At 40.7% G+C, this 14,854-nt stretch overlaps 1 protein-coding gene across 6 annotated transcripts in view; it reads left to right on the top strand.

Annotated features, from left to right (window-relative positions):
• The first annotated feature begins 477 nt into the window (after window positions 1–477).
• grb10b (growth factor receptor-bound protein 10b) overlaps window positions 478–14,854 on the top strand; it is a 70,804-nt gene continuing 56,427 nt past the window's right edge. For 3 of the 6 annotated variants that reach the window (XM_086078716.1, XM_086078717.1, XM_086078718.1), the window contains exons 1-2: window positions 479–746; window positions 13,455–13,548. In XM_086078716.1, coding sequence (XP_085934842.1) covers window positions 13,498–13,548 — 51 coding nt within the window. In that variant the 5' untranslated portion in view covers window positions 479–746; window positions 13,455–13,497. Of the gene's footprint in view, window positions 747–1,951; window positions 2,149–13,454; window positions 13,549–14,854 lie in introns of those variants that run through there. The other 3 variants (XM_086078719.1, XM_086078714.1, XM_086078715.1) reach the window with 3 other exon arrangements.

Below are 14,854 nucleotides of genomic sequence, written 5' to 3'. Positions count from 1 at the left end.
GAATTATTGATAAATATAATCACTGTATTTGCTTCAATTTATTGTTTCCCGGGGGGGGGGGGGGGGTGGTATCATAAATAAGGCCATAATTTTAGGAAGGTGATTTTTTTTCTTTTACTTTTACTAAAGTAAAGAAATTGAATCAACATTTTTACTTTTATCCATCCATCCATTTTCTTAACCGCTTAGTCCTCACAAGGTTGGGGGGGGGGGGCGCTGGAGCCTATTTTTACTTTTACCAAAGTTTATTTATTTATTTATTTTAAAGCATCTGTGGTTCTACTTAAGTACAGTGTGAACCCTTTTGCCTCTTGTGTTATCTTCTAAGGTCAGCCACAAACACACAAACAGAAGTAAAGTAATACTGTAAAAAGGAGACGCGAGGACACGCCCTTATTCCCAGTACCGCGAACGCAACATAATCAGCCCTCGCTATGGAGCTCACTTGGAGGGCGTGGTCAGGCCTCAAGGGGCGGAGAAGCCTGCGTGCGCGCGAGCTTGTGATCCTTCGTGCTCGCGCGCGAGCCAACGCGTGTATGTGTGTCGGTCGCGTTTGGCCGCTCGGGATGATCAGACTTGGGAGTCTTCGCCGTCGCCACCACTTGACTCCTTTCCTACGTGTGTTCCTCGCCTCGGGAATGTTGACCACCGCGGCCTGAACCGGCACTGCTTCCCGGTCCCTTCACCTCCACACGACCGTGCGTGTCCGTGAGGGTCGTAGCCTGGCTGGTGGCTGTGAGTGTGAGGTGAGTGCCTGCCACCGGGCGAACACGTTACAGTCCTCCGGTCCTGACTCACGGAGAGCTGTCAGCTTGTGGTCCAAGTTGAAACTGTTGTCGGCCGTTTATGTTAAAATAAACTCTCCTGTCTTTCCACACTATCACTCTACTGTATCCTCGCTCGTCCTGTACACTCGAGTCCGCTCGTGTTTGGACTTTTATGTTCACCTTGACGCTCCATTCATGCCCGCTTCGTGCACGCTATTATTTAGAGGCGAGCAGCGTCCGCCTGCCAGCATGTCATGTTGTTGACGATTGCGTAACATCAGTTAAGAGTAGCAGTAGCACACACGGGCAACTTTTTGCATCCAGGGGGACTCCTAGCTGCGCTTTCTAAACAGTTTGGCAGTGATTCCCCTGTGGGGGGGTTCGAAGGAATTGCCTGCCTTGGCTGGACGTCCCTGAGTGGAATCCTCATTTTAGTGGGACGTTGACTGAGTTTCGTTTTGATGTAAGCATCCCTTTCAGCATCTACTGTCATTTGCATATTTATGATGCAGTTGTGTTCTATTTTGATGGACAGTATACTAAAAAAAGGCAGGAAAAAAAGTCTATAACACTATTTTTGTGTAAGTAGTCGAAGGCCTGCGTCAGTCCCATTTTGGGCTAATAGGACATTAACAGTTAACACCAAAAGTGTGTTACTTATCAGCTCTTTTCCTGTAACTACATGTAACCAAAGCAGTTTTAAAGGCTTCATTGCTTGATTTCTCAACCCTATTTCACGCATGGGTTGGTGCGTCAAAATCGCATGTAGTGATGAATCAATTTTAAGTGCTGATATTTTCCCTTAAAAGCAGCTTTCTTCTTCTTGGATGCTCTTCATCTCTCTCATCATTTGGCCTTTGTTTTATTAGCAGTCATTTTTTTTAAATACCGCATCATGTAACCATGATGACCGGAGTGCCATATGTATAAAGGCAAAGACAGATTTGTATGGTTATCAAGATAAAACCTTTCAGATGCTGATGATCAATCAAAGATTTTGTGTTCATTCTCTCTTATGCCAAGCATCCCACGTACCGATCCACAGTCTGTTCTCTACAATATACAAGGTGTGTCAGAGTTTCAGTACTGGTATCACAAAGGTTAAGATTTCAAAGCCATACTACAAGTGTTCCCCTTCCACTTGGGTCAGATGATCAACCAGTTCATCAACAAAGGCCTTTATTGTGGCTTTTGCTTGGGTCATTGTACAAGACGAGTGGAAAGCTGTGGCAGGATCACTTCACCACAATGCCCTGAGCATCTGACAGTTCCTGACCGAGAAGCACATCACCACGCTGGTTCTCAAGCTTACTTGGATCATCAATGGGCCCCGTTTTGAAGATATGGGCAACATAATGATGATGGAGCTGTGGATGATCCTGTAAGAATCCCTCCGAGACTGCATAGAGCGAAGGCTGGGAATGTATGTTAGACGCTAGTGTGATTTACTTCAAAGGGGAAAACTTGCTAGTAGTTTGGATTTGAAATGCAGTATCTTTACTGACACCAGTCATTTTCAGATACACCTCGTTTACTCAGTGTACAGGAATATACAGTCGGACTGTCTAAACAATGAATAAAATACAAATTAAAATCGCAATGTAGTCTGCTGCAATTTTTAAATCGTGAAGGCTACCATTTAAAAAAACAAAAACAAAGTCAAACTACATTTATTCAAATGATGGGCATTATTTTTAGTATTTATGTGTAGTATATTTATTTAGACTATATATGAAACAGTGTTTCTCCATTTCCCACAGATTTGAAATCTACCTGGGTGGACTCCCTCCAGTGGGGGTGGGGTGGGGGGATGTTGGTAAATTGCGTCTCCTCAAACCTCATGATCCACAAGTGAGTGACGGCGAACTAATGTTACATGCAGTATATCTTGTTGTGACACGTTTTGTGTGTGTGTGTCTTTTTAATATATCTTTTTAATTAAATTTTCTTGAAATCTACTTTGGTGGTGACCAGTTTACTTGGGTTGCCCGGCCGCCCAAGTATTAACATGGTGGGGGAAACCCTGTACATGAAAAGTTGAAGGGAAGCCTTTGTTGTAATTTTATTCATGACTTAATTTGTTTGGTAGGATTTTGTGAAGTTGTCAGTGAACGCTTAAGCCTGCAAGTCAAAGTGATAATAAGTTAATAACTTTATGTGGAATAGATGAATATAAATTGTCTTTCTTAATATTTAATGGTTCATTTACCTTTATTTTAGGGTAAGCCTGACCTACAAAAACCTAAACATTTGTTTAAAACCTGCTATTGTTTTGCAATACAGATTAATTCATAAAATAAATAACAAGATATTAAATCACAATTGCAATATTAATTGCGTGGGGGGGGGTCTGCAATTATTTGGCTACTGCATTAGGAGACCCTGTACTATGCAATAGCCATGATTTTTTTAATTGGTTGTTATGAATATTATGTTTTTTGTTTGTTTGTTTGCAACCAGTAGTATCCTCATAATGTATATGGCACCGGTGACTGGACTGAATGGCCTGTAACTACATTTTTAGGTCAAATGACCTAAGCCACGTTTCCAAGAAGAGGTTTGGTTTGCGACTGTACAGTTTGCATTAGGTAAACCAGGATCAGGCTTGTGCTTCCGCTATGGGGTGTGTGGCAGTATAGCTGTGTCTTATAGGGAAGAAGGCAGTCCAATTACTGGATAAAACAATATTTGCGCCTAATCACAGCAGACTTAAAGTCATCTTCATGAAGATTAAGACAATAAAAAATCTTTCTTATAATTGTAAAAAACAAAAAATGTTTTCATGTATTACTGAGTCAACAGCATAATGGTAATTTTAGTTTTTAAATACAGTAACAGTTCGTAAGCATTACAGAAGGCTACACTGCTAGAATATTTTTGAAATTTTGAAGCCATTTGGGGAATGGGTTTAAGACAGCAGGCATGCAGTTTTTGGTTAATGCACTTAATTGTACAATATATTAAGGATAAGTGTATTTTTTGATGCTCCCCAACCTGCTTCAGCAAGAAATTATTTAGTGTTTTTAAATAGAGAGAACCTGAATTTGCACTTACATTTTAATTTTCTTTACAGACCACCAATAATTCACAAGTAAATGTAGTATTAATTTCACACCATGCACTTAGCTAAGCCTTGTCGCTCAACCAGGCCCCTGTCTTTAGACTGCTAATATTCGGCGTATCAGCTTCTTTTATCTTGAGCTTCCTCCTTCCTCTCAAAAGGTGTTGCCCTAAGCAACACTGCTGACTTATTTAATTTCTCGTCCTCCATTTTGCACATCTAACCCAATATGTGACCAAACCCAGAAAACAGGTTAGCGGGTTTCCTGTGCATACCGCAATAACTAGCAAGACAACGGGTTGATGACATGATTGTTTTTTGGATGTTAAACCATGACTGGTGTCCTCAGACAAAAGGTACAAGGCTCGAAATGTGTTGTTTTGCTCGGCAACATTTGCTTTTGATGAAAGTCCAAACAAATACAGATGGAATAGAAACGTACTCTTTGAAAAAGAGACAAAGCATGCCACTTTTAAACGAATGCATGAACATCTCTGTTGGGTGGAAATGTGACAAACGGATGTATTATAGCAATATAACAAATGTAGCAATATAGCACCTAATATATGTAGCACCTAAGATAATGGATAGCAGTAGAATGCTTGTTAACCCCAAACATACAGTAATCACTTGAGATAATGTAGCTGCATAAGTCTGCACACCCTCTTAAACTAAAAATGTACTGTGTTCAAAATTAACCAGTCACATTCAACCTCATGTTAAATGGGAGTCGGCACACGCCTACCACCGTTTGAAGTACCTCAAATTAACTCTATTTAAAGTTGAAATGTTGTATACATTTGCTGCTATTGTTAAAGTTGCATCACATTGTCCAAAAGAGTCAGTCAGGAGACTTTTTCAAGGTATTATGGAAAACTGAAGACGGTCAACGTCAAGTTGAGAAAATATGACGCGAAAGTGACATTAGAAAAAACTGGGCATCCCTCCAAATTTGATGAAAGACAAGAAGAAACCTGCCAAGAACCCGACAGCAGTGTTGAAGGAGCTGCTGGCTTGTACTGGCGGTTTCATCTTCTGTGAAAGTGAAAATGAAAAGTGGCAAATGTCAGTCAGTGTTAACGCAAAACCTTCAGAGTTTTGCTAGAAGGCAAAACCAAAAAAAAAAAAAAGTTTGGAAAAGCCCACTTAAGCAGCTGGACTTTATTTGGGGTTTATCAGAGGAACGTGTGCTGATTGCCATTTAACATGAGTTTGAATGTGTTTGGTCAATTTTGAACACAGCCACATCCCCACTTCTAAGACGCTTTGCCCACTTGTGGAACCACATCCTCTCAGTTGTATATTTTTACTTCCCCTGTTGAAAATACTTCATTTTCATATCCGCTTTATAAGATATACAACTGTATACTGTAGTTATCCCTCTAACCACATGACGAGTTGGCAGCCAGTGCCAATCACTTGTAGCGTGTTTTGCTCCACCCTTTACATGCGCAGAATTGCGCATCAAAGCTTTATGACTTCAACTGTTACTGAAACTTAATTTCAATTAGATGGTCTGAACGCAAAAAGTCAGTGACAAGTAGTTAGAAATGAAAAAATGGAGAACACTTGAGACTTGAGCCATTGCATCAAAGCAGACCGCAAGATGGATATGGAACCTAACTGAATAAAGTGTCAGATCAGCTGACTTCAAAATCGTAGCCTCTTTGTGCACTTTTTTGGAACATGTTCTCATCCGAAACCAAAGAGGATTTCTCTCCCCGCCTTTGCCCATTAATTCCCCATTGAGTTGAATTACGCTGCGGTCCCATTCCCATCCCTCTGCGCGAGGCTCGCAGCTCGAATTTGTGGTTTGCGCTCACCCCCTTCGCACCAGGCCTTCTATTTCAAGTCAGTGCTCACTAAGCACGGACATGATGGGGCATGAACTCTGCAAAAGACTACAGGCTGCCAAAAAGGCTGCTGAGTGCACATATTGCTCATAATTACAACCCGTTGAACATATACTTGCCTTACTGCAGCATTCAGAACACGGGTGTTTCGTCTTGATAAATTGTATGAACCGAAGAAAATTGCATGCCTAATTTTTCACAGATGCAACCATTTTTGGGGAGGAAATATTTGAGCTAGTCTTTTGGCACACAGGTATCGTGTGAGGAGGACTACTCTTGCTCTTCCTTGTATGCAAGTACTTAAAGACACCATAAAAGTGGGCGAGATATCCTATTAACTGGTATTGGAGCTACAAGCATAAGAGCTTGCGCCTGTGCTCTAGGCAGCATTCCATTGGGTCTTGCGTCAGCCAGCAGTCATTCAGCACTAGTTAGTCTAGGCTTATACACTGTTAATACCCCCCCCCCCCTTTTTCCTGATGTAATGACACCATTAACCCAATGCCTGCTGGGGGACCACAGCACAGTTGATGCATGTCAACTGACTGCATCTAGAAGCGACTCTTCTCTCTGCAGCCAAATGCTCAGGTGGACTGTCCATGGATAGAATGTAAGCCAGTGATAGCGAGCGCTGCAGTGTGTTTCTTGGCTACAGTTTGGCCCAAGTTGCATAATCAGACTCTTTTATGCGCCTCATATAAAATGTCTTTCCTGAGCTCATTTGCCAAATACTTCACTGTTGTGAAAACCACTTGTCCATCAGCCTACAATGTTTCCACTATTTTGAAACATATTAAAGGGAAGTCAACCCCACACTAATATGCTCTATGCATTCCCACTAGTCTAAACACAACATTCTGATTAATATTGTTTCTGTGGAATAAGAGTTAAGCAGCAAAATCCACCCGGTTTATCCATCTCAGGGGGGCAGCCATTTTGTCACTTGCTGTTGACAGAAAATGACATCATAGTTGCTCAGGGCTCAGGTAACGACCAAGCACGATTCACCTGTTTTCTGAAGCTGAGTTGTGGTTGGTTGTGACCTGAGCAACTGTGATGTCATATTCAGTCAACAGCAAGTGGCTAAATGGCCAAAAAAACACACACACAAAAAACAGGAAGGTTTTGCTGCTCAACTCATACTCAATTCAACTAGTGGGGGCCCATACAACATTATTGTAAAGAAAATTGTTGAGTTGACTTACCCCTTTAAGGACCCTGTAAAGTAAATTTAGAAATGCTTCTAAATATATTAACTCATTTGCTCCCCAAAACGTATAAATACGTTCTATTTTAAATATTAACATGCTCCCAAATACGTATTTATATGTTGTTGTTTTTTTATACTAGCGCATACAGAAGGCTTTGATGCAGCCTCTGGACTGAAGAGAATGGTCGAAGCAATGGTAGTCACTACAAAAACGGCCAGCAGGTGGCAACAGAGTATAAGAGATCAACCAGGGCCATGTTGCAACAAGCTGTTCCCCCCCACTGTTTTAAACAGATGTGTGAATAATGATGAAACTTAGCTATATTGTAATGCTAATTGCTGCAAAACGGAAACAGATAGAAATACTTTATTTCCTGATGAAAGAGGAGACTCTAATCCTTATTTTGGTGGGTTCCATGTTTTATGGAAATAGATCACAACATTCTGTGGGCCTTGCAAAATCAGTCAAAATACAGTAAAACAGCTGGGAGCAAAGGGGGTTGCTGCAGTGAAAATGGCTGGGAGTGAATGAGTTAAATATGTTTGAGTTTTTGTTTTTTTTGCTACTAATATATATTACTAAATTATGGAGACTGAGAGTAGATACAGATAGCATTAGCGTAAAACTGTTATTCACCATTTCTGTGTCGTGTCTATGTCGTGTCTATGTCGTGCAACCAGCATGAGTCCAGTTATTGTTATTTTTTATTAATAGCCCATAGCTAATGATAGGTTATACTCGACTACTTAATTCTTCAACAGTCTGAGATGAACAAGGTTGATTCCCAGACAGGTCTATGTTTTCTGGCTCAGACTTGGATTCTGGCTCTGGTGGCTCAAAAATGTAGGGATGCGTAGGAGAAACAAAGTTGCTCAACAAAGTAGCATCCATTTCTGAGGTCGTTGTGCTATTTGACTTACAGTTAGGCCGGGTTGTGGTTTCTGCGCACTCGGCGGACACACTCACAGTGTTTGAGAGGATTTAATAGCTTCATTTTTCACAATTTTGAGGCCTCCTTTTTTTATACTTGGTCAATTTTTTAGCATTTAAATTTGTCAAGGTTGTTAACAACACTTTTCTAAGTGTACTATCAAATTTCAAAAGTATATATTTTGTAATTTATGGGCCACTTACTGCAAGTTCACTATTCAAATTTGAGCACTCATCAATGTCAAATCTTTAAACGATAAGCACCCACAAAATTGTTTTCACTGTATTTCAAAGATGTACAATTCTCAGAGGATGGCACAGACCTATAAAAACCAGACCTTTGCTTGTCTAACCTCAAGAGTGTACAATGGATCAAGTTTCTCACTGTCTGGTTTGGGTCCAAATATGGCTGAAACCAGAGACTGTGTGAGAGGCGAGAGATATTGCTTTTGTTTCACATGTAACTCAACACTTGAATACTGTGCTTCGAAACCACATGTATGCGTGTCTTTAAGAGCCCCCCTTCAGCAAACCATATTTGTTAGCATTTCTAAGACTATAAGATAATTCTAGTTGCCATTCTTTTATAGTGGTCATACATCCCCGGCCTCTGCTAGACAATTTGTACTTAAATTACTTGTTGGAGTTGATAGTGTTGCTTCCAGTTTGGATGATGTAAAAAAATGGAGGTCATCCAACATGACCATCACTTTACTGTATTTAACCTTTTGTGGTTGTGTCAAAAAGGCCAAATTGATGTAAGCTAGCTAAACCTTCTGAGGTCACCAATACCCCCAACTTACAATACTACAAAATTGCGCCCGGGACCAAAGCGTTCATCTTGCCATTGCATAAGACTGCTTCAACCAAAATCCTCATCCAATTAAGATCCCAAAAGACCTTTCTCCATTGACTGGTGCTATTCAGCGTCCCCCGGCATGACATCAGGCCCTCTCTTATAGCCCCACTTTACGCTGCTGCGCTCAAATAATGAAAGCTGCCAATTAATGACTAATCAACATGTGCAACAAGCACATCCAGTGAGGAGTGACTGCCATCTAATCTGCTGATTAAAAGAGAATACAGAGATGCTCTGTTCAACGTGCTCTGTTGTATTGCGGACGGAATAACAGGCAGCCCACACGCATGCGTCCACACTCGCACCAGCACACATTCTGCTGAAAGTTGATTGCTGGAATTAAATGTCTAATTTCAGAGTCACTCATTACAATAGAATTCACATTGAGCCAAGCATGTTTAACTGTAGTGTGCACAGTTTTTTTTTTTGGGGTGATGCAATCTGATTCAACCCTCGCGGATCCTGAGATCCTCAGGCACCGGCCTTTGAACTCTTCCTAGATTGGGGATTAAATCACACAGTGAGGCTACATTCAGCCATTATGGTGGAATAGCCTGCCAGAAGACAACAGGTCCGCAGAGACTGTTGAGATTTTCAAGAGGGAGGGCTCAAGACACCTTTTTAGTTTAGCTTTCCTTTTATCTTGTTGGCGGTGGGCTGTCATCCCTCTCCGTGTGGATGAGCTCCACATGGGTGTTTTTCCTCACGTGGTTTCTCTGTGCCCCACCGTGTCTTTAAAAAAACAAAAACATAATTGTCACATAGTGTGTGTGTGTGTGTGTGTGATTTGATTCGATTGATGACTGCCCCTTTTGAATTTGAGCTCAAGGCTGGTGGCAATCAGAGTAACACGATACATACACCACAGGCAATTAAGCTGTTCACATGTACAATAGTCTCATCACATAGCATCGTTTTTCTATAGGTCATGTTGGCATACAACGTTTTGATAACTCCCAGCATCACCCTCCAATATTTTCATTGAAAGTGTCTAACTAATTTAAACATTTACACTGCAATAATTGACCTACCCTCCTTTGGGGTTGTGGTACGGTCAGTACATTAATTTCAATGGGCTGTAGAACAGACTGCACACGTTGACTTGGATCTGTGCCATTTTTTGAATTAAGGTTATGTTTATATTCTGGTGCTACAGAGCTGCAGATTTGAGGGAGGGGCAAGTTGTTCACCCATGGGGAGTAGGGTAAGATTTTGGAGAAAAGGGAGTGAGGGATGTGGCATAGTGGTGATGCGTGGGATAATAGTGGGAGTTAGTGAAGTGGTTGTGACCGTTGTGTGGGCTTAGGTTGGTAGATGTTGGGAATGAGTGAGTGGTGTAACTTTTTTTCAACATCGTTACAATAAGTTAATTTTGAAAGTTGCCACTTTGTTTTCATTCATTTCAAATGAATCATCACTTTGCTAGTTACCTTTTTTCTTAACCTGAAATTTGTCATCTTTTTTGAGTCATGTGTTAAAAATCACCGTAACTCACATTTGAGTACATACATGGTAACGCAATGATGGTAGTTCCTGAGTATTACTACACTTTTCCAGGTTGTCACAATAGTTTCTGTAAGGCAAAGGTCAGGAGTGCAGGTTCAATTCTATTGTTCGCATTTTTATGAGTAGATCAGTTCTCAAAGGTGTATAATGCCTAATTGTCTCTATATGTGTGCCTGTATATTTTATCTCAGGCAACTAAGTCGTCGTACATACTTTTTCACCCAGTGCCCGATATGAAGAAAAAAAAAAGTGTTCTGTGCATTCCAAAGATGACTGAGCAGAGCTGAACAGCCCAGTGTTCAGCTGTGTCCAGTCCAATCAACTGTAGGCAAGTTGAGTAAGATGAACACATTTTGCAATTATATACACAAAGAGAGAAGTTGACACAGCTGCACAGCTGAGTTGGAGCTGTTTTTTTCCCCCCCTTCAGTTTATGATAATAAAACCTCCCGTGCATGCAGTGGCGTTATCCCAAAGCAACATAAAGGGCTATTGTTATTTCAAACTAGATATCATTTGACTGGTAATTCATTATTTTTTTCTTCTTCTTTGTTTTTACCTTATAAATCAGGTACTGTTTGCCAAATATTTGTTCTTCTGCCATTTGAATGACTTACTGTAAGTGACTTAAATTTCACACATAGGTGCTTTAATATTTGTAGAGCTGTCAAAAATTATCGATTAATCGACAACTATTTTAATAATTGAGTAATCGTTTGGAGCCTTTTTTATTTTTATTTAAAATTGTCCAAATCCTCAGATTTCAGCATATCAACAGTAATTGTTAACTGATTTATGTAATCCTTCATGAAAGAAGACATTTGCAAACATCTGTTTTTACTTTGGAAAACAATGACCAAACCGGTAACCTAGTACAACATCAACCCCCCCCCCCTTTTTTTTATACACTGTCAAGGTCAGAGGTGCATTTTAAGTATGCTGTTCAAGTGGAAGCAATCAAATCAAAGGCTGTAATCCTTGCATTGGAATGGCTTTGATTCTGGCAGAAGTTAAGCAAAGTTGTGCTTGTGTTGAATACCTTAGTCACTGATAGGCTTAGTCATGTGTTAGTTATTTTCATGCTGCACTCTCCACCAAATGCATTGCAACCATGAGGCCATTCGTTTTCTGTTGACTGAACATGTTATGGATTGATACAGATGATGTGACAAGATCAACAGTTCATCTTCTTGGTTTCCCCCAATGTATTTATATCTAGATTAGTCACAACTTCAAAACAGATGTGTTTTAGGTGAACAAAATAGATTAAACAGATTACTGATGTGAAACACAAGTGGGTAATGGGGACTTAATATGGGTCGGTAATATTAAGTTGCAAATCCTTTGCCTGCAATAGTGGTGTCTTGCCAGTGACAGACTGGCATTACCAATTATTCACATTCTTTTGTGAGGCCTTTCTTAGGTTTTATTGCAAATTATTTCAGTTGTTTCTTTGTCCAAGTCATTGTAGCATTTTATAGCTACATAGCTCAAGAGAGCAACAAACATAAATGCTAATGTTAGCGTACCATTCTGCTGCGTGTTTCTTATCAGTATTTTGAAGTGGACAGCCAGTACTGTGCAATGGAAAATCTCTATTTGTTTTTTGGTCGCGAATGTTAGTTATTGAAGTTTATTTTTGTCAATCCGAGGCAACTTCTAACTCTTAATAAACATAAATTCCAAGTGCGGCTCGTCAAGAAATCCATGGGCGCCTAATGAGGAGCCGCCTGGAGAGTTTAGGTTGATGTTAATTTGTTTTGTTTTTGTTGTAAACTTTGTGTCTGTAAATAATGTGTAAATGACGAGCTGTCCTTGTATGCCAGCTGACCGGACCACACAAGCATTTACACAGCAACACACACCCACACACGCACACACACATTCTGATGCACACTCATTACAAGGAAGCCCATTCAGCAGTCGTTGCTACACCATTGCCAAGGTCTTTGTTTAGATTTCATTCATGGTTTGATCATTATTTGCGAGCAATTTTGGATGTTCTAAAAAAACCCTATGTTCTCTAGATTTCTTGGAAGGGGGAGAAAAATCAGGTCAAACGACAGGAAACTAAGGATAGTCTACTTCTACTCACAATAAATACTGGATGATTTTGCTAATGTAGTTAGTCTCTGGTGGTGCTTTCAACTAGTTTACCTTAAACAGCTAAGGCCTGCAGGTGGTCGCCGCTGACTCCCGTGATTCGGCCCCCCGCCGCCTGTCTCCCTGCTTTGCTTTCACTAGCTTTTGCTAACTTCTCCCGCTAGCTGTTCTTCTTAACCGCTCCAGCTACTTCTTGCTAGCCACTCTTGTTAGTAGTTCCAGCGATTTTTTTGCTTACCATTCTTGCCCGCCACTCCTGCTAGCTCCTGCTCACCAGGTTGCTCGCTTACTCCAAGTAATACTTGGTAGTAATTTGTGGTAGGTCTGCAAAGTGTGGCCTCTCTGAGGCAACATAGTGTGCGTGCTTCAAAATTGCATTATATTAGTTCACTACTAAGCAACACAAAATTCTACACACTGTATATTTTAGGTATCCTGATTTTGATAATTGCGTAATTGTTAATAATAGATCATCCTTTATTATCCATGGGTGGTTTTAAGTTCCATTCTACTGGGAAAATTTCATTTTGCGTTTTTAATGATGCAACCTGTGAGTAAATAACTTCTGTGTTAACTGCACCATCTTAAAAAGGCTTCTCAAATAGCATAAAAGTGCTCAAAAGGGTTGTTTTACATACCCACGCATCGCCATGCATAAACGTCATCGACACATACCGTACATGCTCAGATGCGTAGAGGCTCATAAAAAGAAACACACATACTCACTAGTTCTAATGTGAACGCAAAATAAAATTTGCTTTAATCAATGGCAGACAAATTTTGGGAATACCAAAAGGGGTCATGAACTGCAGGATATGAGCACTCATGGTACTGAGCGTGAGCAGCTTGACTCCAAATTTACCCCTGTGGTCTAACTTAAGACCTGAAGAGGTGCCGGCAGTGTATTTTTGGGTTAGCGTACAGAGATGTTTGCCCAGTGGTAGCAGTACCAAAAGGTAAGTAGGATATCCACTTTAAGAAGTTAAATACATTGACTTTAGTGGTGCTATTTCTAAACCCAAGATCTCCAGGGCTGGTCAAAAGAGTGCAAGCAACTTTTAAAGACTTGTTTTTTATATATATATATATATATATATATAAATTTTTATTTTTTTTTACATTTTATTTATACTCACCTGCGTTTATTTTTGCTTTCTTCTGCAGGTCCGTCTTCCAGCAGGGCTGATCCAACTGAGCAACTCAAAGCATGGCTGTGGCTGGATGTCCTGATTATTTCCTGCATCATCCCAAATATCAGGTATAAATTGAAGTGTGAGATCCTCTCTAGGTTTACTCAAGGATGGCTGGTTAAACGTTTGATTCCAAACTTAATAGATTTTATGGAAATGCAGAGAGAAAGACTATACCCACTATAAACAAATGAGCCATTTACTTTGGATCGTGTTTTGGATCGTGTTTCAACCACGGGAACTTTGGATCCATCACCAATAGTGTGGATTCTGTTATTTATTTATCTATCAACTTCAGCAATAATCACAAAAAAGAACAAGGTTTAGTCAGCCTCACAACACACAATGCAAGACCAGTATCTGGTGTGAAAGAGTGCCTAGTTTTGCTCAGTGAAGTTGAACACATGACCTGAATGCACACACGCTTAGAATTTGTGCGGTACCAGTCAACCAGTGTTGTAGAGCTGCTTGGATGACTGGGTAAGAGATCAGTCACAGTCTGATAGCTGCACCTAAAAGGCAGTGTGTGTCGATAATGGTGATTTCTACTATTTGGATGTGCGAATTGGGTGATGCACTGTTGACTTTCATTATCATTTGACATCACAGTGATGTTAGGCTTAGTCTCATTACGATACTTTCAGTCTGACCAACAGAGCTTAAACTTGAGACAAATGATTGGCTACCAGGATTTCCTGTCTCATTAACGACAAGTCACATAGCGACATTTGCTCTTTTCCTTTGCTGGCGTTTATGTTGTTCCTTCTCCATGCACCCTTTATTTATAACTGAGACACCCCAGAGGCCAGGGCCAGTTCACGGGTCAGTGCAGACACACCACATGAATAAAAAGTTATAAAGACGTGGACCGCATACGTTAGGCTCGTTGCAGACTGAGCGACACAGCTGAATGTGACTTGGAAGAGGTGTTTGAACGCTGTACGCCTACCGATCTGTGCACCTGAAAAACTGTGTTTTGGGTTTTTAGGCTCCGCATACAGTATACTGTATTGTGTACCTGTATTATATAGCGCTTTTCCACCTTACAAGGCCATCAAAGCACTTTACATTTCACTACTCATTCACCTAATGATGACGCAGCATCAGGAGCAACTGGGGGTTCAGTATCTTGCTCAAGGATACTTCCACGTGGTCTCAATGGCATGGGATCGAACCCAAAACCTCTGGGTTGGGAGACGACCACTCTACCACTGAGCCACGCCGCCCCGGGTAATGTTCGATCGTCACATTCACTGAATGCAATCTTGCATTTTGGCGACAGAGACGATTTGCTTTCTAGCCACAGGTGCATCATATGACATGACAAATACGCTTTGGGCGCAGTCTATTCTATTCATTGCTCTCGGAACTTGT

The sequence above is a fragment of the Leptonotus elevatus genome, chromosome 6 (assembly GCF_054856555.1).
Source record: "Leptonotus elevatus isolate MCC_2025b chromosome 6, RoL_Lele_1.0, whole genome shotgun sequence".
Lineage (NCBI taxonomy): Eukaryota > Metazoa > Chordata > Actinopteri > Syngnathiformes > Syngnathidae > Leptonotus > Leptonotus elevatus.
Note: the sequence above shows the minus strand (reverse complement) of the source record. Positions and strands in the feature narration are given on the sequence as shown.